This window comes from Pelophylax lessonae, assembly GCF_965119305.1.
Source record: "Pelophylax lessonae genome assembly, chromosome: 1".
Classification (NCBI taxonomy): Eukaryota; Metazoa; Chordata; class Amphibia; order Anura; family Ranidae; genus Pelophylax; species Pelophylax lessonae.
In genome coordinates, this window is record NC_138768.1 from 800,082,518 (window position 1) to 800,109,691 (window position 27,174).

At 43.4% G+C, this 27,174-nt stretch overlaps 1 protein-coding gene across 2 annotated transcripts in view; it reads left to right on the forward strand.

Moving 5' to 3' along the window:
• The window catches only part of TRMT44 (tRNA methyltransferase 44 homolog), a 97,251-nt gene extending 70,291 nt beyond the window's left edge, over window positions 1-26,960 (forward strand). For both annotated transcript variants that reach the window (XM_082243181.1, XM_082243182.1), the window contains 2 exons: window positions 15,738-15,854; window positions 26,225-26,960. In XM_082243181.1, coding sequence (XP_082099307.1) covers window positions 15,738-15,854; window positions 26,225-26,475 — 368 coding nt within the window. In that variant the 3' untranslated portion in view covers window positions 26,476-26,960. The remainder of the gene's footprint in view (window positions 1-15,737; window positions 15,855-26,224) is intronic.
• Window positions 26,961-27,174: the final 214 nt, after the last annotated feature.

Genomic DNA, 27,174 nt, shown 5'->3' on the forward strand with positions numbered 1-27,174 from the left:
CATAAATAAATAAATAAATATATATATATATATATATATATATATATATATGTGTAAACAATGTATCAAACTCAACACAATAGGAAAAAACTGGAAAGTCCAATACATGAGCAGCGCTATTAAAAAGAGTGACCCCTTTTAGAAGAAAACAGTCTGTGAATCAGCAAAGTCCTTAAATCGAGGATCAATCCTAAAACCACAGATGAAGGCTTCCACCACACCTCGTGACCCCTAGGGCAATGCTCACTCACCAGACATATATGGTTACAACCGCCTTTGTATCATCAGACCAGCCCAGGTAGGTTAAATCCAATCTGCTGAATCTCCGGTGTCCAGACCAGATAACTCCCCATTCACAGATCAGAAACATAGACCAGTTCCATATCCCGGCTCATCCAGAAAGTGTGTGCAGAGCAAGATGTAAAACATAAAGGGCTCATAGTGTAGTAGTTCAACACAATTTTATTAACTATTCAACCCACAAAATCCCCCACTCAATGCACTCACATGTGATACACTAATAAAAGCATGAATGAATATTTCCAATAGAAGCAGCCGTGGCGCTGCCGGGAAGCTCACCGCTCACTACTCCTCTCCAGCTCGTCAGCCCCGGGAGGATGTAAGTGTAACTCCTCGGCCGCTCGTCACTATGCTGCAGTCTGGGTGGCCGCGCGCTCACTCCCTGACATGTTTCGTCACAAACAATGACTTCTACAGAGGGTGTGGGCGCGCGGCACCTCCACCTCCTTTTATCTCACTCCTCTTCAAAAGGTTAACTGCCGGCAACTTATGCAAGCGCAACGATCTGCAGAGCGGGACCACACTGAGTCATAGGAGATCACTGAACAAATAGCAGCAGCCCTTGAGCTAATAATTAGAGATACACTGTATCCACAATGCAAAGTAAATACACAACAGAGATCCTATTGAAGCTCAGTCCACTGCGCACATCGGGGAGAGTAAATGTGTGGAAAGAGACATATTACCATAGCATTTAACTAATATTTCTTTTCATCCCACCACCATAACACTAATAATGGCCAGTTTTAATCCCTAAAGTCCGACCCCAGTTGATGAGTATAATAATTGGGATATGAAAAGATGTGTTCAGAGGGCTGTGCTTTTACATAATAAAACTATTACATAACGAGTGTTCAGATTTAAAATGATCATAAAATCATAATACATTAAACCTACACTGAGTATATAAATACTGAACAATCAATAAAATTTCCCATGATTGAGAATTAAAAACCACCTAAAAAAACCACAATACCAAATAATGGTCATATTAATACAGATAAGCATCATACTGCATAAAAATGGTGGAGGACACACTATGCATCACCATATGTGCCAAAATTATTAATTTAATGATAGTAAAAATATGATAAAAATGTATGGTAAAAAAGATAAAACCTGATGGGGTATAATAACATCAATAATCACTTAAAAAGCAATTGACGTCCAATTCAACGTTCAAACCTTTGGGCGTTAAGGAACCAGTTAAATAGATCCATTGAGTCTCTCGTTTAGAGAGTTCTCTAACTAGATTGGAACCTCTCCATACCGGGTCCATCTTGTCTATACCCCAGAATTTGAGACCAGATGGATCTCTCTTGTGCTTCTGTCCAAAGTGTAGCGAAACGCTATGATGTTTGAAGCCTTTTCTAATATTGGCCAAGTGCTCTGACACTCTTTTGGACAATGTCCTTTTTGTGCGGCCTATATAAATCAGGCCACACGGACACTCAAGACAGTAAACAACATGCGTTGATTGGCACGCAATAAATTTCCTAATTTCGAAACTTTTGCCATTGGCAACGAAAGAGGTCTTAGCTCTTAATGTTTCTTTTACTTGCCTACAAGAAATACATCTACGGCATGCAAAGAAACCCACCCTATCCCAGAAGAGCCTAGGTCTAGTAGGCGGGTCTAAGACTTTTTTAATAACCTGATCACCAAACGAGGGAGATTTCCTGTATATAAACACAGGTTGAGTTGGAATCACTGGACCTAAAAATTTGTCCATGCAGAGGACCCCCCAATGCTTGCGGAAAATGTCCTCCACCTCCCTATATTGCTCATTGTACTGGGTAATGAACCCCCATTCGTGTTTGGTGTTGGCAACCACATCCCTATCACTCAAACAGGCTTCCTGTGACATCGTACCAACTTCAAGAATGGTTTTGTCCAGTCTGGAGCCATCATATCCCTTCTCCATAAACCGATTTTTGATGATCTGAGCTTGTGTCAAGAAGTCAGAATCATGGGTGCAGTTCCTCCTAATTCTGAGGAACTGACCTTTAGAGATATTCCTCAACCACTGAGGATGGTGGCCACTAAACATGGGCAAATAGCCATTTCGATCAGTTGGCTTGAAATAGGCCTTGGTGCTTAAATGGCCCTCCTGCATCATTACCTCCACATCTAGATAGTGAACACTTTCTTTACTCCAACAATACTCAAGCTTAATATTGTTGGAGTTGTTGTTTTAAATATTCAGTGAAGATCAACAGAGAAGATTCGGACCCCTTCCATATGAAGAACAGGTAGTCTATATAGCGACGGTAAAGGATCAGCTCCTTCTTGCGTGAGGAGCAGATATACCTGTCCTCCCACTTACTCATAAAGAGGTTCGCTAGGCTTGGGGCAAACTTCGCGCCCATCGCTACACCCCTTTTCTGGATATAGAAAAGACTTCCGTACCAGAAGTAATTATGCGACAAGCAGAAGTCAAGCACCCGGCCTAGGAACCTCTTCTGGGCATCGGGTATATCATCCCGTTGACAAAAAGCCCAATTGAGTGCCAGTTGTGCGTCATCGTGTTGTATTATGGTGTATAATGACGCAACATCTGATGTCACAAGGAACACCTCTTCATTTGTCGGGAAAGTGACACTATTAATAGCCTGGAGAAAATCTTTAGTATCTCGTAGGTATGAACGGGTACGGATCACACTTTCTTGTAAGAATCTGTCAAGATACTCACCTACTCTGGAGGTTACAGAATTTATACTGTTGACTATTGGCCTGGCAGGTGGGTTATTGACATCCTTATGCATTTTGGGCAGAGTATAAATAGTGGGTATACGGCTATAACTAGGCATTAAATATGTTTTCTCTTTTTTGGATAAAATCCTTGTATAAAACCCACTCTGCACAAGATCATCCAACTCTTTTCTGAATCTTTTAGTGGGGTTTAGATACGTTCCCAGGAACTGGTCCGCATGTTTGGCGTGCGTGGTAACATCAGACGTGTGTTTATTCTTTTGGAGAAAATGAGCGGTTTTAAAATATGGACATTTTTTTTCTTTATAATCCTTTAAAGAACAAACCTATCATACTTATCTGCTCCGTGTAATGGATTTGCACGGAGCACCCCTGATCCTCCTCTTCTCGGGTCCCCCACCGGCGCTCCTGTTACCTTCCTCCTGCCAAGTGCCCTCAGAGCAAACCGCTTGCTATGGGGAGGGAGAATTATCCCCCTTCTATCCTCCTCGCTTGTGTGGATATGGGAATCCGTTTTGTTTTTTTTTGATCAGTGACTGCCAATGTAAGGACCATTTTATTCCACCGGCTAATAATGTAAGGAGCATTTTTCCTACTGACTAAGGTAAAGGGCTGCTCCTTCCACTGATTACCAATCTATGAGAGCTTGTCTCCTCCGACTATGTAAGGAAGGATTTCACTGACCACCAATGTAAGGGTGCACTTCAATGACCCAAAAGTATAAGGGGGCCCAACTCAACTGACTTACTGTTCATGCTAATGTGCCATGATTTGTAGATACAGTGATTATCAGCAGGGCTTTCCATGAGACCTGAAAGTTATTTCAAGGGTTCCTCAATGCTTAAAGAGATTAAGAGAGGCTGCTCTAGGCTCTCAGATTACAAGTAAGTGGTGTTTGAATTTTTGGATAGTTATATAAAACAATCACAGATTGTGGAATGGCAACATTCAATTTAAATGGTTGTTAAGCCACTTATATAAAATCATCCCATCCCATCTGTAATATAACAATAGTTGTCCCTGTGCCTGTGTTATAGAAAAAATATGCCAATCTGTACCTATATCAGAGTGGCTCCCGGTTCTCAACTGACTCCTCAGCTCTCTCCTCTGCCCAGCTACAGTTTTTTTTTTTTTAGCTTTAAAAAAATAGCATGCATACCAATATACAGTGCATCGGGAAAGTGTTCACAGCGCTTAACTTTTTTCACATTTTGTTATGTTACATTCTTTTTCAAAAAAGCATTAAATTCATTATTTTCCTAAAAATTCTACAAACAATACCCCATAAATACAATGTGAAAGAAGTTTGTTTTAAATCTTTGCAAATTTATTAAAAATAAAAAAAATCACATGTACATAAGTATTCAATACTTTATTGAAGCACCAATTACAGCCTCAAGTCTTTTTGAGTATGATGCCACACGCTATTTTTATATGTATTTATATATATATATATATGATGGCAAACCTATTTTTGGGCGTTTTCTCCTATCCTTTGCAGGCCCTCTCAAGCTCCATCAGGTTGGATGGGGAGCCTCGATGCACAGCCATTTTAAGATCTCTCCAGAGATGTTCAATTGGATTAAAGCCTGGGCTCTGGCTGGGTCACTAAAGGACATTCACAAAGTTGTCCCGTAGCCACTCCTTTATGATCTTGATTGTGTGATTAGGGTTGTTATCCTGTTGGAAGATGAACCTTTGCCCCAGTCTGAGGTCCAGAGCACTCTGGAGCAGGTTTTCATCAAGGATGTCTCTGTACTTTGCTACATTCATCTTTCCCTAGATCCGGATTAGTCTCCCAGTTCCTGCTACTGAAAAACATCTCCACAGCATGATGCTGCCACCACTATGGTTCACTGTAGGAATTATATTGGCAAGGTGATGAGCGATGCCTGGTAATGAACGTTCAGGCCAAAGAGTTTAATCTTTGTTTCATCAGACCAAACAGTTTGTTTCTCATGGTCAGGGAGTCCTTCTGGTGCCTTTTTGGACAAATTTCAGGTGGGCTGTCATGCCTTTTACTGAGGAGTGGCTTCCATATGGCCACTCTACCATAAAAGCCTGATTGATAGAGTGCTACAGTAATGGTTGTTCCTCTGGAAGGTTCCCCTCTCTCCGCAGAGATACTCTTGAGCTCTGTCAGAGTGACCATGGGGTTCTTGGTCACCTCCCTCACTGAGGCCCTTCTCCCCCAATCGTTCAGTTTGGCTGGGGCAGCCCGCTCGAGGAAGAGTCCTGGTGGTGCCAAACTTCTGCTATTTACAGATGATGGAGGCCACTGTGCTCATTGGGACCTTTAATGCTGCAGACATTTTCTGTACCCTTCCCCAGATCGGTGCCTCGATACAATCCTGACTTTGAGGTCTACAGACAATTTCTTGGACTTCATGGCTTGGTTTGTGCTCTGACATGCACTGTTAACTATGGGACCTTAAATAGACAAGTGTGTGCTTTTCCAAATCATGTCCAATTAACTGAATTTACCACAGCTGGACTCCAAGTTGTAGAAACATCTAAAGAATGATAAGTGGAAACAGGATGCACCTGAGCTTAATTTGAGTATCATGGCAAAGGTTGTGAATACTTATGTATATGTGATTTTTTTTTTTTTTTTTTTGTCTTTTTTATTTGTAATAAATTTGCAAAGATTTCAAGCAAACTTCTTTCACATTGTATTTATGGGATATTGTTTGCAGAATTTTGAAGAAAATAATGACTTTAATCCATTTAGCAATAAGGCTGTAACATTACAAAATGTGGAAAAAGTGAAGTGCTGTGAATACTTTCCGAATGCACTGTGTATATATAATATATTAGAAAACCAATTTATTTTTATTTATTTTTTTTTTGCTTTATGCAGTCTAACCACTTTTTTGACATTTCTCACATACATGTTACAATCAACTTTTTTTTTTTTGCTTGAAAAATACTTAGATCCCCCAAACATTAAATATTTGATAGCAGAGACCCTGGAGAATAAAATATTGGTTGTTGAAATTTTTAATGCCGTTTGATATTTGCACAGCCATTTAACAAATGTTTTGGAAAATATACACTTAAATGCATTTTAGTGCACACAAACACAATGTAATACCCATTTTTTTTTGGGGTAAAATATAAAAAAAATGAGTAAATGAATACCAAACATGTTAAGATTTAGAATTTCATATGGCCAAGAAACGGTAGTACCCACTTAACCGGACTGGAAGGTTTTTACCCCCTTAATGACCGGGCCATTTTTTTTAATACGGCACTGTGTTACTTTAACTGACAACTGCGTGGTCGTGCAATGCTGTACCCAAATAAAATTGATGTCCTTATTTCCCACAAATAGAGCTTTTGTTTGGTGGTATTTTATCACCTCTGCTGTTTTTTATTTTTTGCGCTGTAAACAAAAAAAAGAGCAACTATTCTGAAGACAAACAATATTTTTTACTTTCTGCTATAAAACATTACCAATAAAAAAAAAATAAAAATCTAATTTTTTCTATCAATACTTACGCCAATATGTATTTTGCTACATGTTTTTGGTTAAAAAAAAAATCCCAATAAGTGTATATTGATTGGTTTGTGCAAAAGTTATCGCGTCTACAAACTAGGGGATAGATTTGTCATTTTTTTTTTTTTTTTACTAGTAATGGCGGCAATCAGCGATTTTTAGCGGGACTGCGAAATTGCAGTGGACAGATCGGACACTTTACTGACACTTTTGGGGGGTACTGACACTTTTGGGGGGGACCAGTGACTTTACTACAGTAATCGGTGCTAAAAATATGCACTGTTATTGTACTAATAACACTGGCAGGGAAGGGGTTAACACCAGGGGCAATCAAAGGGTTAAATGTGTGCCATGGGGATGCTTTCTACCTCTGTGGTGGTTGTAATCACTGGATGAACACAGAGATCTGTGTTCCTTAATAGGAGAAACACAGGATCCCTGTGTTCATCACTGACAGAACAGCGGTCTGCCATGTTTACATAGGCAGACCGCCGTTCTGTCTCCATGGGTAACGATCATGGGTGCCCAGAGGATGCTGATTGGCTCCCCCACTATCTGCTACACGAAGCGACGTAAAGGTACGTAGTTTCGCATAACGGAGCCGAACTGCCACATGTCGGCAAGTGGTTAAACCAAAAGGTTACCAGTTTAGAGGTAAACTTGAGCTCTTTTGCTGGAGTTATTGCTGCCACTCTGACATTCGCGACAGTACCTTATGTGTGTGGTGCAACCACTGGTTACATATGATGTTCCTCCACCTCTGTCGGCAGACGGCCCAACCGTTTTCAGTGGTCCCGGTGGAACAGGAGAGTCTGGGACCTTCCAAGCCCCGTAAAAGTGATTCAGGTGACTGTAGAGCCATTCAGATAACTTTTAAATGAAAGCCCAATCGCTGGCTGAAAATTTTGACCACTTGTCACCCAAGACGTATACGGTATATACTTAGACTGGGCGGCAGGTGATGTATGGATGTCAATTTTAGCACAGAGCAAATAAACATTGTGTTTATACTCAGAACTGTATGATTCTTTGGTGGCTTTGGGTCTTGTAGACCTGTCCCTTTCAGAGTTCCCCCCACTTTATAAGTGCCTTTCGATGGTGTAGGGAGCTATACTCTTACAGCTTGGTTTTTTCCTTTCTATTTCTAAAGGAAAGGTCTATACTTTTAATGATCTGTCTGTTTTCCTTTGTTAACTGCCTTTTCTCAACATTATAAGAGAAATGCACTACTTCCTGCTGTGCAGTTTTGCCAAGTAATGCTTTTATAGAGACCGATGGTTAGTAAGTAATGAACAAAAGTCAGGAGGCCAGTAGGATTTTTTAGTTGCAACTTCCATTGCTGCAGAAAAGCCTTTTTTTGTGTAACTCTAAAAGCCACATTATTTTTAAGTTTTTGGAATTCTAAAGCTATTGTTAGCCTCTGCCAATTTACCACTTACCCTTGTATCATTTCAGGCATATACAGTGGATATAAAAAATCTAAACATCTCTGTTAGACCCCGTTCAGACAGGGGCGATACGACTTGGTGGGGCGACGCTGTGCACCGCGACCTCTGCGCGACTTGCAAGGACTTCATATCATTGAAGTCAATGTAAGTCGCCTCCAGGTCGCCCCAAAGTAGTACAGGACCCTTTTTCTAAGTCGGAGCGACTTGTGTCGTTCCTATTAGAACGGGTCCTGTGCTAATCAATGGCGAGCGACCCACCGCGACTTGTCAGGCGACCAAGTCGCCTGACAAGTTGCGCTAGTGTGAATGGGGGCTTAAATTGTCAGGTTTCTGTGATTTTAAAAAAAAATTAGACAAAGCTAAATAATTTCAGAACTTTTTCCACCTTTTATGTGACCTATAAACTGTACAATTCAGTTGAACAGCAAATTGAAATCTGTTAGGTGGAGGAAAGGAAAAATAGAAAACAAAAATAATATGGTTGCAGAAGTGTGCAAACCCTTAACCACTTTATGACCGCTCGCCGCAGTTATACTGCGGCAGGTAGCCGCTCCTGCGCAATCCGCCGTAGGTATACGACGGTCGCGCTCAGGGAGCTAAGGGGCGAGCAAGCGCTGCCAGCGGCGCGCTCCCGCCTCCGCTCGTCAGCGGGGAAGCCGATGCACGGGGCAGGCGACTCCGATTGCCACTTGACACCCGCGATCGCTCCACGCTGAGAGAGGACGCTCGGCTGTTGTAAACACAGCTGACCGTTCTTCTCCCTGGACTGATCATAGAGCCCCTGTGATCCTTCTATATAGGATCGCAGGTCTCTATGGTCATTTTACAAGCCACGCCCCTCACAGTTAGAATCACTCACCTAGGCTCACATTTAACTCACTTGATCACCCACAATGTTAACCCCTTCCCTGCCAGTGTCATTATTACAGTAACACTGTATATTACTGTGGTAATGTCACTGGTCCTCCCCAAAAGTGTCAGTTAGGGGTCCGATCTGTCTGCTGAGATGTCGCAGTCCCGCAAAAAAAATGCAGATCGCTGCCATTACTAGTTAAGAAAAAAAAAAAAATGACATAAATCTTTCCCGTAGTTAGTAGACACAATAACTTTTGCGCAAACCAATCAAAATAAGCTTTTTGCGATATTTTTGGTAAAAAAAATGTAGCAAACAAATTGGCCTAAAATGTTAAAAAAAATTGATTTTTAATTATTTATTTATTTATTTTTTGGGGGGAATGTTGTATAGCAGAATGTGAAAAAAAAATATATATTTTTTTTTTCAGAATTGTCGCTCTTATTTTGTTTATAGCGCAAAAAATACCAAATCAAATACCAAAAGTATCAAGATAAAAAGCCTTCTGTGTGTAGCCGCCTCCCCAGCACCCCCTAATACTTACCTGAACCCATCTGTCTAGCTATGTCCACGAGTCCCTTGGCCGTCCGGGACTCTCCCTCCTGATTGGCTAAAACACAGCAGCAGCGCCTTTGGCTCCTGCGGCTGTAAATCAAAGTCAGCCAATCAGGAGAGAGAGAGGGGCGGGGCCAAACGACAGCTCCATGTCTGAATGGGGGGCACTCGACTGAAGAGAGGGACTAGCAGTAGCTAAGAGAGACCCGAGAATAGGAGGATTCAGGCTGCCCTGTGCAAAACCAACTCATAGGGCAGGTAAGTATAACATGTTTGTTATTTTTAAATAAAGAGACTTTTTAATCACTTGAAGGTTTTGTACCAATATTGACTGGAACCGTTTATAATTCCCTCTACCTTGACTACTCCCCTGTTCCAGCTGAAGAAAAACAGCCCCAAGGCATGATGCTGCCACCGCCATGCTTCACTGTGGGTATGGTGCTCTTTTGGTGATGTGCAGTGTTTTTTGTGCCAAACATATCTTTTGGAATTATGGCCAAAAAGTTCAACCTTGGTTCTTTCAGACCATAACACATTTTCTCACATGTTTTTGGTAGACTTCAGGTGTGTTTTTGCAAAATTTAGCCGGGCTTCGATGTTTTTCTTGGTAAGAAAAGGCTTCCGTCTTGTCACTCTACCCCATAGCCCAGACATATGAAGAATACAGGAGATTGTTGTCACATGTACCACACAGCCAGGACTTGCAGATATTCCTGCAGCCCCTTTAATGTTGCTGTAGGCCTCTTGGCAGCTTCTGTGACCAGTTTTCTTCTCGTCTTTTCATCAATTTTGGAGGGACGTCCAGTTCTTGGTAATGTCACTGTAGTGCTATATTTTCTCCACTTGATGATGACTGTGTTCACTGTTTTCTCCGTTATGTCTAATGCCTTGGAAATTCTTTTGTACCCTTTTCCTGACTGATAACTTTTGACAATGAGATCCCTCTGATGCTAGTTTGGAAGTTCTCTGCGGACCATGGCTTTTGCTGTAGGATGTGACTAAAGAAAATGTTAGGAAAGACCTACTAGAACAGCTGAACTTTATTTGAGGTTAATCAGAGGCACTTTAAATGATGGCAGATGTGTACTGACTGATATTTTTACATGAGTTTGAATGTGATTGCTAAATTCTGAACGCAGCTACATGCCCAGTTATAAGAGGGTGTGCACAGTTATGCAACCACATTATTTTAGTTATTTCTTTTTCTCATTTTTTTAAAATCCCAGAAACCTGACGTTTTAATAGGGGTGTGTAGACTTTTTATATCCACTGTACACTATATCAGGGCATGGCAAATTTGCTTTGAATTTAGAGCCAGCTAAATTAAGCCAATTTTTTTTTTTCTTCATACAAATGGAGCTTTCTTTTGGTGGTTTTTAATCACCACTTTTTTTTTTTCTTGCTAAAAGAAAAAAAAAAAACCCCACCAAAAATTTAGAAAAAAAAAGATAAGGCTACACGGATGAGCGTTCAGTGATGGGCATTGATAATGCTGCACTAATTACGCTACACTGGGCACTGATGAGGCTGTTTTGATGGGGCGGCACTAATGGGCACTGGGTGACCACACCGGCCCTGGGCTGTCCAAGGGATGGCTAGCTTGTGGCCATTGCAGAGCCAGTGCAGCGCCACCTGTTCCTTCTCAGAGGTGAGGCTGAGAGCTCAGCCTTGACCCACACCTAGTGACCTTATAGGATGAGCTCAAGGAACACACAGTGGGAGGCTGGAGTCCACACCCCCATGCTGTCACTGAGAGCCGCAAGGGGACACTTTCTGCTGGGGTTCCACTCCACCCATCAGCTCTGCTCCTCCCCCGCCCCTCCTACTTACATACAGCCTGCACCTTCCCACCTGCTCTTTACAATCCCGCCCCTCTCCTCCTTCAATCTGCTCTCACAGTGCCGCTCCTCCCCATCCCTGGTCTCGTACACACACACGGCACAGTGACACCTGCCTGCCAGCTGCCGGGCTGTGTCAGGACTGACATTCCGCCATGCTACAGCCACTGGGGCTAACAAACCCCCAGGCAGCAGGATGCAATTTCTGCTTGCCATGGTGACCTGGCGCCTAGGGTTTGTCGAGGCCTGCACTAAATTACTAAAAGTATTGGGAGGACTGCCTTTACATGCACATGAACTTTAGTGGCATCTCAGTCTTGGTCCGTAGGGTTCAATATCCTTTGCAGCTATAACAGCTTCAACTCTTCTGTGAAGGCTGACCTCATGGTTTAGGAGTATGTCTATGGGAATGTTTGACCATTCTTCTAGAAGCGTATTTGTGAGGTCAGTCACTGATGTTGGAGAGAAGGCCTGGCTCACAGTCTGCGCTCTTTCATCCCATAGGTGTTCTATCAGGTGCAGGCCAGTCAAGTTCCTCCACCCCAAACTCGCTCATCCATGTCTTCATGGAACTTGCTTTGTGCACTGGCCCAAACCATTTGGTGGAGGGGAGAATTATGGTGTGGAGTTGTATTTTAGGGGTTGGCCCCTTAGTTCCAGTGAACGGAGTTGGCATACCAGGACATTTTGGACAATTTCATGCTCCCAACTTTGTGGGAACATATTGTTGATGGCCCCTTCCTGTTCCAACATGACTGCGCACCAGTGCACAAAGCAAAGTGCAAGGCATCAGTGCCTGACCTCACAAATGCGCTTCTAGAAGAATGGTCAAACATTCCCATAGACACACTCCTAAACCTTGTGGACAGACTTTCCAGAAGAGTTGAAGCTGTTATAGCTGCAAAGGGTGGGCCAAATCAATATTTAACCCTATGGGCTAAGACTGGGATGCCATTAAAGTTCATGTGCGTGTAAAGGCAGGCGTCCCAATACTTCTGGTAATATGCATATAGATGTATAACCAGGGCTTGACAAATTTGTTTTGAATCTAGGAGGCAACTATAAAAGTTAGGAGCCATTTTTTTTTTTAACCACTTGCCTGCTGCTGGTTACTCCCCCCCCCCCCCCCCCTTTCCTGCCCAGGCCAATTTTCAGCTTTCAGCGCTGTTGCTCTTTGAATGACAATTGCACAGTCATGTAACACTACCCATATGAAATTAGGAGCTTTCTTTTGGTGGTATTTAGTCACCACTGGGTTTTATATAATGTATATCTTTTAGCAAAGGTGGAGTGCAATATTTTTTGCTGCTACCTGTTGCTCTTTACTTTAAAGCTTGAAGTCATTGACAACCTGGCAGTCCAGTATTTTTTTTATTTTTTTTTATTTTTATTTTATTTTTTTCTGCACTTGGTTCTCTTCCTGGATCAGCAAAGTCACTCTTATTCAGCTGTATGTGTAATTTGAGTTGCAGCAGTTTAATCCATAGGCTTTTTGTAAGCAAAACAGCCTAGGAAGCAGATAGAAAAAAGCTGAAAGTTTCACTTGCTGGCTGGAAATAGTATATAAAAAGCTCAATCACGTTTACCTCACTTATAAAAAGAAAAAAATAAAATAAAACAAAGAGGAGATTTAATAAAGCCCTAACGCTTTTCATTCTGTCAGTACCTTTACTGATATTTGTGACGGATTTAGGTTGTTCTTAAAAGCACCACTTTTACAAAGTGGTTCTATGACTGCATTACTTAAAAAAAAAAAAAAAATGACCTCCAGTTCATGGATAGTGAAACTGTACATTAAGATTGAGTTGGTCTTAAATACAGACATGGTGCCTATCTCTGTACGCTGTTTAGCAGAGTGCCATGTTTGTCATTGCTATCTCCTCCCCTCCCGATCTCTCACTGGTTCCTTCGAGACACTGTCGGCTTCAAAGTGGGTGGAGCATGATGTGGAAGCTGAACCAACAGATTCGCTCTCTTGTGTTTGAAATAAGGCTGTGTATTGGCTACGGATCTGCCCAATCACAAGAGGAGCAGACCTAATGGGGAACTAGTGTCTCTGAATCCCCATTAGGCTCTGCCCACCCTCCTATGTTACCTTTTTAAAAAAGAGTACAATTCAAAATAACAATCTACAGATAATGTTTGTGAAAAAATGTGCTGTCCTTGTGCATGATAGATTGATCGTGACTGATCTGAAGCTCACGTATCTGGTATTTTTAAACCCAGTAGAAATAGATAAATCATTTTAGAGTCTCTTACTTTTAGCTGTAGTTAAAGCGGAGTTCCACCCAAAAGTGGAACTTCCGCTTTAGGTGGTCCTAACCCCCTGACATGCCACATTTGGCATGTCATTTTTTGGGGGGGGAGCGGGTACCTAGTTTTGACAGGTACCCGCTCCCACTTCCGGTCGGAGCGCCGCGGCGCCCTGAGCGGAAGTTCTCCTCTCCCCCTCCCTCCCTGCAATCTTCTGGGACATGTCAAAGGTCCCAGAAGATTGCCGGCCAATCACGGCGCGTAGCGCAACTCGCGCATGCGCAGTGCGTACCCGGCTGGGAAGCCGCAAACTGTCACAGCCGGGTGCCCACAGCAGTGATGCCGAGGGAGAGGATCGAGGCTTTGGGCGGCCGCATCGCTGGACCGTTGGGACAGGTGAGTGAAATGGCTGGAACTCTGCTTTAACAGATTGAAAGATTTGTATTAAATATTAAGTATTTCCCATCTGTCCAAAAGAGAAAAAAAAAAACATGAAAAGCTTTGAAAAAACTGTTACAGGCCCAAACGGCAAAATACATTGTTTTAAAAGTGTATTTAAAGACCTTAAAAGGCTTTTAAAAGTACAGTGACAGTAAAAAAAACATGCCTACAGTGTATTTTAATAGGGTTTTTCCATTTTGCGGATTTCCACTTTTCGCAGGTGGGTCCGGAAAGTAACCCCCGTGATGGAGGGGGGTTTACTGTATTCCATTTTGACCCTTAATGAAGGGCCATTAACCAAGGAACTGCTCACCTACCTACTGACACAGGAAAAGTGGGTTTTTAGGCCCCTCCTTTGTTACCAATACAAAACCGGGGAGGGGGGGATGAGGGTTCACACTGTCCTGACAGCATCATCCATAATATAAATCAAGTGAATCCAGTGAATCAAGTGAATAGTGCGAGTGATACCTAAGGGGCTGGGAAGGAGACATGGGGAATATGACATGTGAGTAGAAGTCGATTTCTAATCAAAACAGAAAAATACATTATTAGGCAGAGTAGCGGGGGAACTTGCCTGTTAAGCTGACCACACATTACAACTTGATTGTAACACCTTGATTGAATTTAACTCCTTTAAGTTGCCCATACACTATACGGTATACACTCAGTACAACGTGCTTTAGGTCTATCAACAATTATGTAGCATAAGGGTCTGTATTATTGCTTACAAAATGAATAACTCATTTACAGTGGCTGTAAACCCTTAAATATACTCACTGAAGTGACTGACCTAATGTGATACAAAGGGATGAAACCAATCCCCCTACATAAGTTGCACCTGTTTATCTGGACACTCTCTCCTCTGCACTTAATGAGATTTTCTTTCTTGTTTATTGAGGACACAGGAATTCAGAGACTGTTGGGTTAGGATTCAGGTTGAGGATTTAGACAATGGCAAACATAAATACAGTGACCCCCCCCCCCACATATAACCCCTCTTACTTCCAGCATACAACAGTTTTTGCTAATAACTTTTTACTTTATCAACAGCTATGTGGTGCATTTCATATTCAGTTGAGTGTTAACGTTAACTTAGACAAAAATCTACCCTTGCAGTATGGTTAAAGGGTCTCTAGGGCATAGGGGAAGATGAGAAGGCAGTATTATTTGCCTCACACCCATTCTGGCTGGCTCCAGCACTCCCCTCCTTTTCTTCCAGCTTTTCAGGTTTTGGGCAGTCCCTTGGCATCGCCACCTACAGTGCATTGCTATTAACCCTGCATTGTACGTGAAGGAGACAGGAGTGCGACCATGGTCAGGAACACCTTAGAGAAGAGACTTTCTGCTGGAGGGACCCTGCTGGAGGGAGGGATACGTTATTTCACATCACTCCTGCACCCTTAGACTAAATGAGTAGTGGGGGAGGGACCAGCTGCAACGGTAGATTTTTGTTTAATTCCTGGAGTTGGGATTTTGAACTGGTTGTATAGTCTCCTTTTAACTTTACCAAAACTTTGGTTCTACAGAAGTTGTCCATTGGGCACAAACCAAATCAAGCAGCAGCACTTGCACTACATAGTCATTGATATCTATGGGGGATTTGTACAATTGGATCATGTATGATTAGCTTTAGATAGGCTTTTACATTACATAGTTGTGGGTAAATGTTATGAGGATTGTATGATCAGGGTTTGAGATTTTCTGGTTAGCTTCAATTGTGCCACTTTTTAGAATGATTTCTGAGATACAAAGCCAAAGTATAAAAACATTCATTGTATCAAACATTGTATCAAAAAACACTGAATGGCAAGGATAATTACGTTTTTTTCCAATAGGATGTCTTACAATACGAGAAGTAGCTGATGTCCTGGGCAAGGAGACATTACAGAGTCTGAAGAATGAATGTGGAGGCCTACAGACATTACTCAGAAATCATCACCAAGTCTTTAAAGGTAACAACTAAAAAAGTGAACCTGCATTTTGTAGCATATAGTATGGATGAGGGTGAGGACAGGGAAGGTAAGCATAGCCTTGTTTTTCAGTAAAGGTCTTAGTGCACTTGGGAAGGTTGATGTTTCATCCCACCTCCTCTACCCTTACAGTGGTTGTAAACCTCAGACATGAAATATGAACACAGCATACCCCTCTATAGTGTGCATTTATCCCAGTTAGGAGCACTAGGTGTCATTTCTGTTTGCTGTTTTGTTTCTCGATCCGCATGAATCGTTTCTGACAAGTTTTCCTGACACCAAGAGAAAAAAGGTGACAGGGCAGGGAGCTCCAGCAGATTGACATCCTCAGTTCAACTCCTACGTAGAGGGGGTGTGTGCCCTTTCCCTCCAATCAGCTCAGAGTGTAACCTTACTGAGCTGAGAGTGTAACTTCATCTCTTTCCCCCTTTTTTTTTTTTTGACAGCTCAGAATTTTGTTCCTATCTTTATTTTGTTCCTGTGAGAATCTATTATCAACCGCCGGACTGGGTGATGGACTGGATAATCTAGATCCAGAAAGTCCCCCCAGTCTGGGAAGCAAGTGCGCGCAGGCCTAAGGTCCGCGCTAGGTCGGCTGCGACATAGCTCCACTGGACAGGGGGTGGCCGGCCGTTACATGCCTCGCGAGGACGCATATGACCTGGCCTCGGCCTGAGTCCCAGCAGTCCTCTTGGCTGACAGTCACCCCTGTTCCGATGGAGCAGTGGCCTGTCAGGAGCGGTGCCCACCCTGTTTCTGGTGTGGTAAATAGCTGTCCCCCCGCTAACCCTGAAGGTTTTTGGGGTGGACGTGGGCCCCTCCCTAGGATGGTCTGACCCCCGGGTTTCCCCTCATTCTCTCGGTGGTCCTCTGTGGACTTGTTACCCCCCCCCCCCATCTGCCCACACCCCCCCTCCCTCCCTTGGGGTGGCCATGCCTTCTAGGTCGGTCTGGGGTGTCGAGCTGGTGGTGGGGGGGGGCGTGCTGCCGGCACCCGGACAACCGACTTTTGGGAGGGGGCTTTACCTGGTGGGGGCTCCTGCCTACTGGGATCGTGTTCAGTGCTCCTGGGTCCCCTGGAGCCGCGTGGTGCCAACTTTTTCTTGGGGCCTTTTTTGCTATAGATTGGCCATGTTTTTGTAGCCTCAGCGGCCATTTTAATAAGGTTTTCTTATTGAAAATAGCGACGACCATGTCTTTGAAGCTATATGGGTGGTGATTCAGCGGTGGGAGCCCCTCCTCATCCCCTATTGCTGATTCCTAGATCTTTCTCTTCCTGATCGCCGCAAGTTGTGCAGTTTGCCTGGTGCTTTAAGTGCCTGATCGATGGTGGTGAGTCTTTTTGTGGGGTTTTCTCTCCCTCTCTCTGCTAACGAAGTGGTAGTGCTCTGTGCTGGGCCCTGTGGTACTGCCTGCGCAGTGGAGTGTCCCTGGAAGTGTTGTTCACTTTTTTTGTGTGGGTCGCCCTCTTTACTAATGGAGTCTCTAGAGCACATTTCCCCACCTGATCCCCTCTGAGTCTGCCTGGCCCTCTGGGTCCCATCAATCCCTGACTGCACTGTCGTGTCCAAAGTGGATTTGGTCCTGGGGAAACGGGCTAGCAAAAGCGTCCCCCGCCTTCACCTGCTTCATCTGTCTCACCAGATCCTGAATCTAATTCGGCCGCTGCGGATGGGAGTTACTCTTCTGGGTCTGCCTCCATGCACCCTGCGTGCTCAGATAGTGAGGATGATTTCTATGCTCCTCTAGCCACACATAAAAAATCGCTGGTGGGTGCGCTGATTGTGTCAGTCCGTGAAACTTTAAAGATGGAGGATGCGGCTGATGCTGCGTTGGAGGTGCCGGTCCCTTTTGGCACCCACAGGCTCTCCAAGGCAGTGAGGGTGTTCCCTTTTCCCGCCTACTTTGATACTATTGTCACTATGGAGTTGTCCAAAATGCACCTTTGCGGTTCCTGAGCGTTTTGCGAATCCTTATGAGGATTCCTTGCTTAAAAAGTGAACGGTCTCACCTGTAGTGGACTTGCCGGTTTCCAGGTTAAATAAAGCCACCTTAATTCCGGTTGAGGAATCCCCAGCCTTTAAAGATCAGGCTGATAGGAGGTCGGTGGCTCTGACCCACCAAGTGTTCACTGTGGCTGGTTCAGCATTTAGGCTGGTGTTTACTATTGCTCTGGTGTCCCAGACTATGGCCGAGTAGGCTAAACTTTTATGTCGGAAACCTGGAGGGGGAACAGCTTTCCCCCTGCCTTTGCGGAGCTGGCGGATCAATTGGTCCATGGGCTACAGTTTGGAAAAATAAGAACTTCCGCGCTATGGACTAAATGGATAGATAAGTGAATAATTAAGTGAAAAAAATGTGTATAAATAAATGAATAAAAAATATATAGTAAATGTATAAAATATAAAATATATATATATATATATATATATATATATATATATATAGATATATCTAAAAATAGGCTGCAGCCTCCCTGGATGATAGTCCGGAGACTATGCACTGGATGTAAAAGGAATAGGGTTGATGGCGCTGCCTATATAATTTAGATATAATAAAAATGTAATAAGCTGTGATGCAAAGTGCCTTAAGCTAAAAACAATAATGTGTAATATTCAAACAATAATATATTCCATAAAAACTTCAATTAAGTGCAAGTGCAAGGTATAAAAGTGCCTGCAGAAAGATTGGAAAGTGACTGGTGCAATAATTGTATGAGCAATAAATAATATTTAACATGCAATATTAATGTGCTAAAAAATATGGTGCTATATAAAGTGAGCTGTTCCACTCATACCACGTGTTGATATGGGGAATAAAAAAGTGCCAACAGAGCAAAAATAGAAAAAAGTTATTATTTTAAAAAAATACAGCTTGCAATGTCCAATAAGGAAAGATCCAGTAGAAAAGTCTATATCATGTGTGGTGACTTCAAAGGCAATAAAGGTGACAGCACTCGGAACAAACCGACACTCAGGTGAAAAGGTGACCCCATGGTGGGTGGTAAGGTGCTGGGATTCCTTTGATAAAATTGCACACTTACCAGAGGCACCCACCCCACACAGGGGTATAGAGCGGGTGTATTTATGGGTCTGGCAACCTAGCGGTATCCTCCTATCCCTGGGTGGAGGGCGTGTGCCGAGGATCAGGCTGGTCCTGGTGTGGATGTACCCTAGGATGGTCCCCTGTGTGCCTTCCTGCCTAGGTATGTTCCGAGGAATCCACTCAGCTCCACTCCCGATATTTAAACCAGAAAATAAATGGTGGACATAGTGTAATTCCGCAATATGCTTTATTGAGCAAAAAAATGAATGAATGAATGAATGAAAAGGTACTCACATTGAACAGGAAAAAAACGAGCGTGACTGTATTGTCCGAGCGCTTGCGATCCAAGCCTCGTTCCCATATAGGTTTTCCGGAAATGACTTGACACGCTGTACGCGTTTCGTAGCTTGTACGTCATCAGCAGCGTTGCTGCTGATGACGTACAAGCTACGAAACCCGTACAGCGTGTCAAGTCATTTCCGGTAAACCTATATGGGAACGAGGCTTGGATCGCAAGCGCTCGGACAATACAGTCACGCTCGTTTTTTTCCTGTTCAATGTGAGTACCTTTTCATTTTTTTGCTCAATAAAGCATATTATACCCCTATACCCCTGTGTGGGGTGGGTGCCTCTGGTAAGTGTGCAATTTTATCAAAGGAATCCCAGCACCTTACCACCCACCACGGGGTCACCTTTTCACCTGAGTGTCGGTTTGTTCCGAGTGCTGTCACCTTTATTGCCTTTGAAGTCACCACACATGATATAGACTTTTCTACTGGATCTTTCCTTATTGGACATTGCAAGCTGTATTTTTTTAAAATAATAACTTTTTTCTATTTTTGCTCTGTTGGCACTTTTTTATTCCCCATATCAACACGTGGTATGAGTGGAACAGCTCACTTTATATAGCACCATATTTTTTAGCACATTAATATTGCATGTTAAATATTATTTATTGCTCATACAATTATTGCACCAGTCACTTTCCAATCTTTCTGCAGGCACTTTTATACCTTGCACTTGCACTTAATTGAAGTTTTTATGGAATATATTATTGTTTGAATATTACACATTATTGTTTTTAGCTTAAGGCACTTTGCATCACAGCTTATTACATTTTTATTATATCTAAATTATATAGGCAGCGCCATCAACCCTATTCCTTTTACATGGGCTACAGTTTGTCTGTGATGATTCTTTGGATGCAGCTCCCTTGATTTCAAGACTGTCTGTCTCAACAGTGGTCCTTCAGCGTATTATCTGGCTGAAAAGCTGGTCTGTGGATCAGGCTTCCAGGAAGACCTTAGCTGATCTCCCATTTGTGGGGGATCGCTTGTTTGGAGCTTCGTTTTCTTTGGATGACATCATTAAAGGCCTCACAGGGGAGGAAGAGTACTCTTCTTCCGCAGGCTTCCAAGGCCAAGGAGCCCTGTCGTAGAGCGGGACCATCCTTCTCGGCTCATAAGAGGCCTTTTCATCCCTCAGGGTCTCCAGACAAGGGATCTAAGCCCTTCGGAGCCTCCACCGAAAGTTCCAGGAGGACCTGGTCTGACAAGTCACAAGCGGGCTCTTCCAGACCTGCGGACAAGGCTTCCTCTGCATGAAGGGGCGCCCTCACCTGTATCTGGGGTGGGGGGAAATATTCGCTGGTTTCCGGATCTGTGGACCTCTCTGGTAAAAAAAATAAGTAGGTCCACAAAGTCATTCGGTCCGGCTACAAGATCGAGTTTCGGTCTTATCCTCCAGAAAGGTTCTTCCCTTCCAACCTGCGCTTGTCCCTTACGGGGTCTCTTTGGGGTGGTGCAAGACTTGTTACTTCAAGGAGTGATTGTCCCGGTTCCGACGTCAGAACGTTTTCAGGGGTTTTACTCAAACCTGTTTACAATTCCCAGGAAGGAAGGCAAGGTACGTCCAATTCTGGATCTCAAGGAGCTAAACTGCTTTGTTCGGGTACAAAAGTTCTGAATGGAGAACATTTGCACGGTATTGGCGTCCCTGCATCAAGGAGATTTACTCGCTTCTATTGACATCAAGGACGCCTACCTTCACATTCCAATATGTGCCGGTCACCAGCGTTTCCTCCTCTTGGGCGAGGAGCATTATCAGTTTGTGGCGTTACCCTTTGGTCTCACCTCCACTCCTCATGTCTTCACTAAAGTGTTGGCCCCAATACTAGTCTTGTTGCGCCAGCAGGGAATCGCTGTACTGGGGTACCTTGACTATCTTCTGCGAGCAGAGTCTCCGACTGCTCTGATGGACAACTTGGAGATTACTCTGTGAACTCTGCAGGAGTTGGATTCCTAACCTTCAGAAGTCTTCTCTGGCTCTGACTCTGGACTCGGCCTCGGCCAGAGTGTTTCTTCCTCTGGAAAAACTCAAGAAATTGCAGGAGGCAATCAAGCTCTGTTGTCCAGCAGACGGTAATCCCTCCGGGCTTGCATGCGGGTGCTGAGCCTGATGGTGTCTGCCTTCAAGGAGGTTCAATTTGCACAGTTCCACAGGAGATCTCTGAAAGAGTGAATTCTGGTGAAATGGGACAAGAATCCTCAGTCTCTACAGTAGATAATCTGATCCTGTTGAGCCGGGGTACGGGAGGGTCTCTGATCTGGTGGCTTCGTTCTCTGGTATTTTGACAGGGAAAATCCTTTCTCCCTCTGTACTGGACGGTTGTCACTACGGATGCCAGCTTGTCAGGGTGGGGAGGCGTCCTCTACACAGATTGTGCTCAGGGGTCTGGACTCTTCTAGAGTCCAGACTGCCAGAGTCCAGACTGCCAATCAATGTACTGGAAATCCATCCGATCAGACTTTGTCTGAATCATTGGACAGTTCACCTTCAGGGGTGTCCGGTATGCATTCAGTCGGACAATGCCATGGCCGTGGCCTATGTCAATCACCAAGGGGGGCACAAAAAATGCCCTGGCTGCTCAGGAGGTAGCCGGTATTCTAAGGTGGGCAGAACGATTCGTTCCGCCCTCTCTGCTGTACACATTTCAGGGGTGGAACATTAGCAAGCGGATTATCTCAGTTAATAGGTGTTGGACCACGGGGAATGGTTGCTTCATCCAGAGGGGTTTCATCAGCTGAGTCTCCGATGGGGTTTGCCTCAACAGGAAGGAACAGATGTTTGTGGCACGGTCTCTGGATCCTCTAGCTGATGCCACAGATGCCTTAGTGGTTCCTATGGAGACAGTATTGTCTGATTTACGGTCATGGTATGATGGAAATTGCAGTTCCTGAACAACTGGAGGGCTATAGTTTGAAGACCCCCAGACCTAGAGCAGCGAGGGGGGTTGTATACCAGCTGAGGACGGCCCATGGCCGCATAGCCAGGTGTTTTTTGTTGTGCGTAGTCCTACTCCTGGAGGAGGCAATGTAACCCACTAGTTATGATTTATGGAGCGATGTGTCCATCGATGAACTCAGAGAAATGGATTTTACAGTAAGCACTAAAATCCAATTTCTATACTTCATTTGTGTTTTTAGCGGCTTGCCTGCAGTTCAGCTAGAACACGTTTTATTGCATTGTACTTCTATGTTTATTTTTTTCTATTGGAGACATTTCATTGCCCTCATTTCTTCTTCTTTCATATAAAATAACATTCTAATTCCTGCCTTTTGTAGGCCCTTAATACAAGTTTAGGTCAGAATAAATTGCTGTTCTGACCTCAGCTTCCCTCCATTCTCCCAGGTAGACAGACCCCAAGGCTAAATGTAAACTATTTCCCTTCTTGGAGAAAACAGAATTACCATTTCTTGCTTTCATGGAAACTGCAGTCTTTGTTTAATATCAGCTGTCTTTTAACTTGAACAAATAGCTTTAGAGAATGATATTGGTGTGGGGCTGCAAAACTGAAATTGACAAATATAAATGATTATACTTGGAAATGTCTCTTGGTACATAATAATTTCTCAGATGCCGAGTGTTAGAGCTTGAGTTTCTGGCTGTTGTTAAACTGTAACCCCGGTAATCCTCCAAATTCAACATATTTTTTTCTGGTTCACTTAAAGGACAGTACAGTTCTTCTAAGATGGGTCTGTTAGAGGTTAGGGTTAAGGTCATTATCAATTTTGTATCATAATTTGACACTTGTATTTTTTTTTTTTTAATGCAAAAACTTTTGTAGGTGCTGATAAGATACAGTATGTGCAAGAGTTGGGTTTTGCACATTCAGGTATAACTTAACGGCAACACTTTTTTAGTTTTGGATAGAGTGGAGACAGATTAGAACACCTATAAGGTTTTTACTGCGGTCTGTGCCCCAATAAGGAGGTTCACCCAGTGCTGTATCTTGGCCTAGGCTGACAAGGCCCTGGCCTAGGGCAGCACTTTGGAGGAGGCAGCAAAAAATCTGCAACCCACACAAAAAAAAAAACAGCCTCCTCCTGACAAGTCGCGGTCCATGCAGTGCTACAGGACCCATTCTAATAGGAGCGACACAAGTCGCTCCGACTTAGAAAAAGGGTCCTGTACTACTTCGGGACGACCTCGGAGCAACTTGCATAGACATTCATTATATGAAGTCCGTGCAAGTCGCGCCGAAGTCGCGGTGCATGGGACTTCACAGGTCCCCCCGAAATCGGAGCGACCTAGTGTGAACCGGCACTTAGAATTTAAACTGCCATCACTTAGTGTCGGGTCACACTTGTGCGATGCGGGAAGGCTGCGAATTCACAGCCTGTTCCCGCAACGCAAACGCACATGTGGCAGTTCACACTGCCATATGCGATACGCTGGGGGTGTCAACGAAATGTTAACGACACCCCCATCTGACAGTTCGCACAGGATCGGATCGCACAAGTGTGAACCACTGTGCGATCCGATCCTGATGCGGCTGAAAAAATGCCTCATGTGCGACTTTTGTGCGGGTGCAGTGCGAATTTAGCCATACAAAGTGTATGGCTGAATTCGCACTGCACATCCGATCGCATGTAATTTTTTTTTTGATGCTTTATTATCCACATAAGCCCCGGAGGATTTGGCTGCGAAACGACCAGGGGGTATTTTGCGATTCGGCACTGCGTGACTTTAACGGACAATTGCGCGGTCGTGCGACGCTGTACCTAAACAAATTTGACGTCCTTTTTTTCCCACAAACAGAGCTTTCTTTTGGTGGTTATTTGATCACCTGTGCGCTTTTTACTTTTTGCGCTATAAACAAAAAAAGAGCGTAAATTTTGCAAAAATAACAATATTTTTCACATTTTTTATATGAAATTCCCCCCAAAAAAATGTTAAAATCAAAATTTTTTAACATTTTCGGCCAATTTGTTTTATGCTATATATGTTTGGTAAAAAAAATCGCAAAAAGCGTATTTTTATTGGTTTGCGCAAAAGTTATCGCGTTTACTAACAAAGGGAAAGATTTTTGTCATTTTTGTTGTTTTTTTTTTTTTTAACGCGTAATGGCGGCGATCTGCGATTTTTTTTTTTTTTTTTTTTGCGGTACTGCGACATTGGGGCGGACAGATCTGACCCTTGACTGACATTTTTGACACTTTTGGGGGTACCAGTGACATTTCTACAGTAATCAGTGCTATAAATATGCACTGTTACTGTAAACATACACTGGTAGTGAAGGGGTTAACTTTATTTGAGAGGGAGGGGCTGTGTGTGTCCCTAGGGGCGTGATTCTTACTGTGATTGGCTGTGACTTGAGGTGTAAGGACACTGATCAACGGTTCTACATAGTAGAACCGTGTGATCAGTGTATTTACACCGAGGAGAATGACAGGCAGCTTGTTTACACAAGCTGCCTGACTTTCTCCCTCTCCCCCGACGATCGCCGAGTGACGGGCGGGGGGGTCCCACGCGCGGGGGGGTCCGTGACCGCGCGGGAGCGCGCGCTCGCTCCCCAGACCCTCCCAGGCTAGTGACGTTAATTAACGTCACTTTGCCTGTGAGGGGCTGACCGCCGCAGTAAATTTACTTGCGGCGGTCGGCAAGCGGTTAAACTTAAACTTGACCTTGGATGAGGTGTAGAGTAGCTGTGGGATACTCCAGCAAAGTAAGATGGCAACTTTCTTTCTAGTACAGTCCCTGCAGTAGCTAAAAATAAATCGAGCCACCCAGGGACACTATAGGGAATATCCACTTTTCAGCACAGTTGACACTGATGCCGGAAGAATAGTTCCAGCACACAGTCAGTGGGATCACACACACACTGGTCTGTATTCACAAATACCTCTGGGCATGTGCCATGTAGACTCTTCAGGCGATTGTTTTTGCGGGACTGCGACATTGCGGCAGACAGATCGGACCCTTGACTGACATTTTTGACACTTTTGGGGTTACCAGTGACATTACTACAGTAATCAGTGCTATACATATGCACTGTTACTGTAAAAATGGCACTGGCAGTGAAGGGGTTAACTGTATTGGAGAGGGAGGGGTTAAGTGTGTCCTAGGGGCGTGTTTCTAACTGTGATGGGACATGTGTACTATTATAAAAACGGAGATCAACGGTTCTACATTGTAGAACCGTCTGATCTCCATTTTTACACAGGGGAGAATGAAAGGCGGCTTGTTTACATAAGCCGCCTGGCTTTCTCCCTCTCTACCGAGGATCGTAGTGTGACCGGCGGACATCGGGTCCGCCGGTCACACGCGTACTCCTCAGTGAACGAGCCGGGGCGGGCGCGCGCTCGCCCGCTATTGGCTCACAAGCTAGTCACAGGCTAGCGACGTAGATCTACGTCACTCTGCCTGGCCGGGGCTGACTGCCGCAGTAAATATACTGTGCGCAGTTGGCAAGCGGTTAATGTATTTCTATATCTATACAAAAATGTTTTGCCTTTCATTTATATTTTAAACTGAATGGGTTGTTTTTACAAGGTGATTGTTTACAATCACTTTAAATTTGCTGGTTACTTTTTGAAGTGCTCTTTACGTGCCTAAAAATCCTTACATGTTCTCCCTGCTTTATAATGTTTAGGAAGAGGCTGTGCAGTAAGGTTTAACATAATGATCCTTACATGTTAAAAATACATCACATAAAAATCCTTACATGCTCTCTCCCTGCTTTATAATGTTTAGGAAGAGGCTGTGCAGTAAGGTTTAACATAATGATCCTTACATGTTAAAAATACATAACATAAAAATCCTTACATGCTCTCCCTGCTTTATAATGTTTAGGAGGAGGCTGTGCAGTAAGGTTTAACATAATTGACCCTGTCTGTACACATTACAAGCATCAAGTGGGGTTTTCTCAAATGTCTACAAATGTGGAAATACCCTTTCAAATAATAGTGTTCACTCTATTCTGTGTGCAGTTTTAATTATGTTCGTGTATTGTCTTTTTTTTGCAGTCATGAATTCCAGGGTTTCTATACGGGACTGGAGCCAAGATGAGCAAACGCCATCAAACAAAAGCAAGGCAGAAGCCAAAAAAAGACTTTTACCCGACGTTTTAAAAACAAGACTGTGCTGGTTTTATGTAAACCACCCCAACGGCTGCCCTCGTGCCGCCTCCAAGTGCCCCTACGCACATGGGCCTGGGGAGCTGCGGCCAAGTACACTTCCTGACAGGAAAAAACACAGACCCCACGAATCCCATTAAAAAAACAATAGACCTACCAAGTTGTTGTTTTTTACCCATTACTATTTGTGGTGTTTTCCATGATTTTTCGTAATTAGTACGTTTATCGAGCCAAAGAAAAAAAGAACAATTTCTGTGTGAATTGTTTGACTAATTAAGTTGAAAACATTGCACTGTGATTCATTGGGCTTTTTGTTCTTGACATTTGTCACATTTGGTCTGTAGCACCTGCCAATTCCTTACTGCAAATATTCTATGTAAGGTTTTTATAAATCTATATGACAACTGTTATTATTTTTGTTGCCGTCATTATTGTTATTGAGATATTGGAGTTTTTATGCGAGTTTGTAGTTGACGCTAAGAATAAGTAATGGCAGTGGTAAATTCTTTTGTTCTCTCTCAGAAGAGTTGCTGCTTAAATTATAGTGATTTGTACTCTGCGTGAACCCCAGTTTAATTAATTGAAACAAATTGTAACAATTTAAACATACAGAGACATCACAAATAATCTCTTTCCTTCTCTGTATGTATATACTGTACATATAATAGGAATCACATGTTTGTTCCCATGTAGAAAAAAAACTTGGAGGCACCAAATTTGCTGTTGTATACAGTGAATATAAATAGTTTAATAAACAGGCAAAAAATTTTATAATAATAGTTTACACACCTCTGTAGAAATTCCAGGTTTTTGAGATGTAAAAAAAAAAACAAAATCAG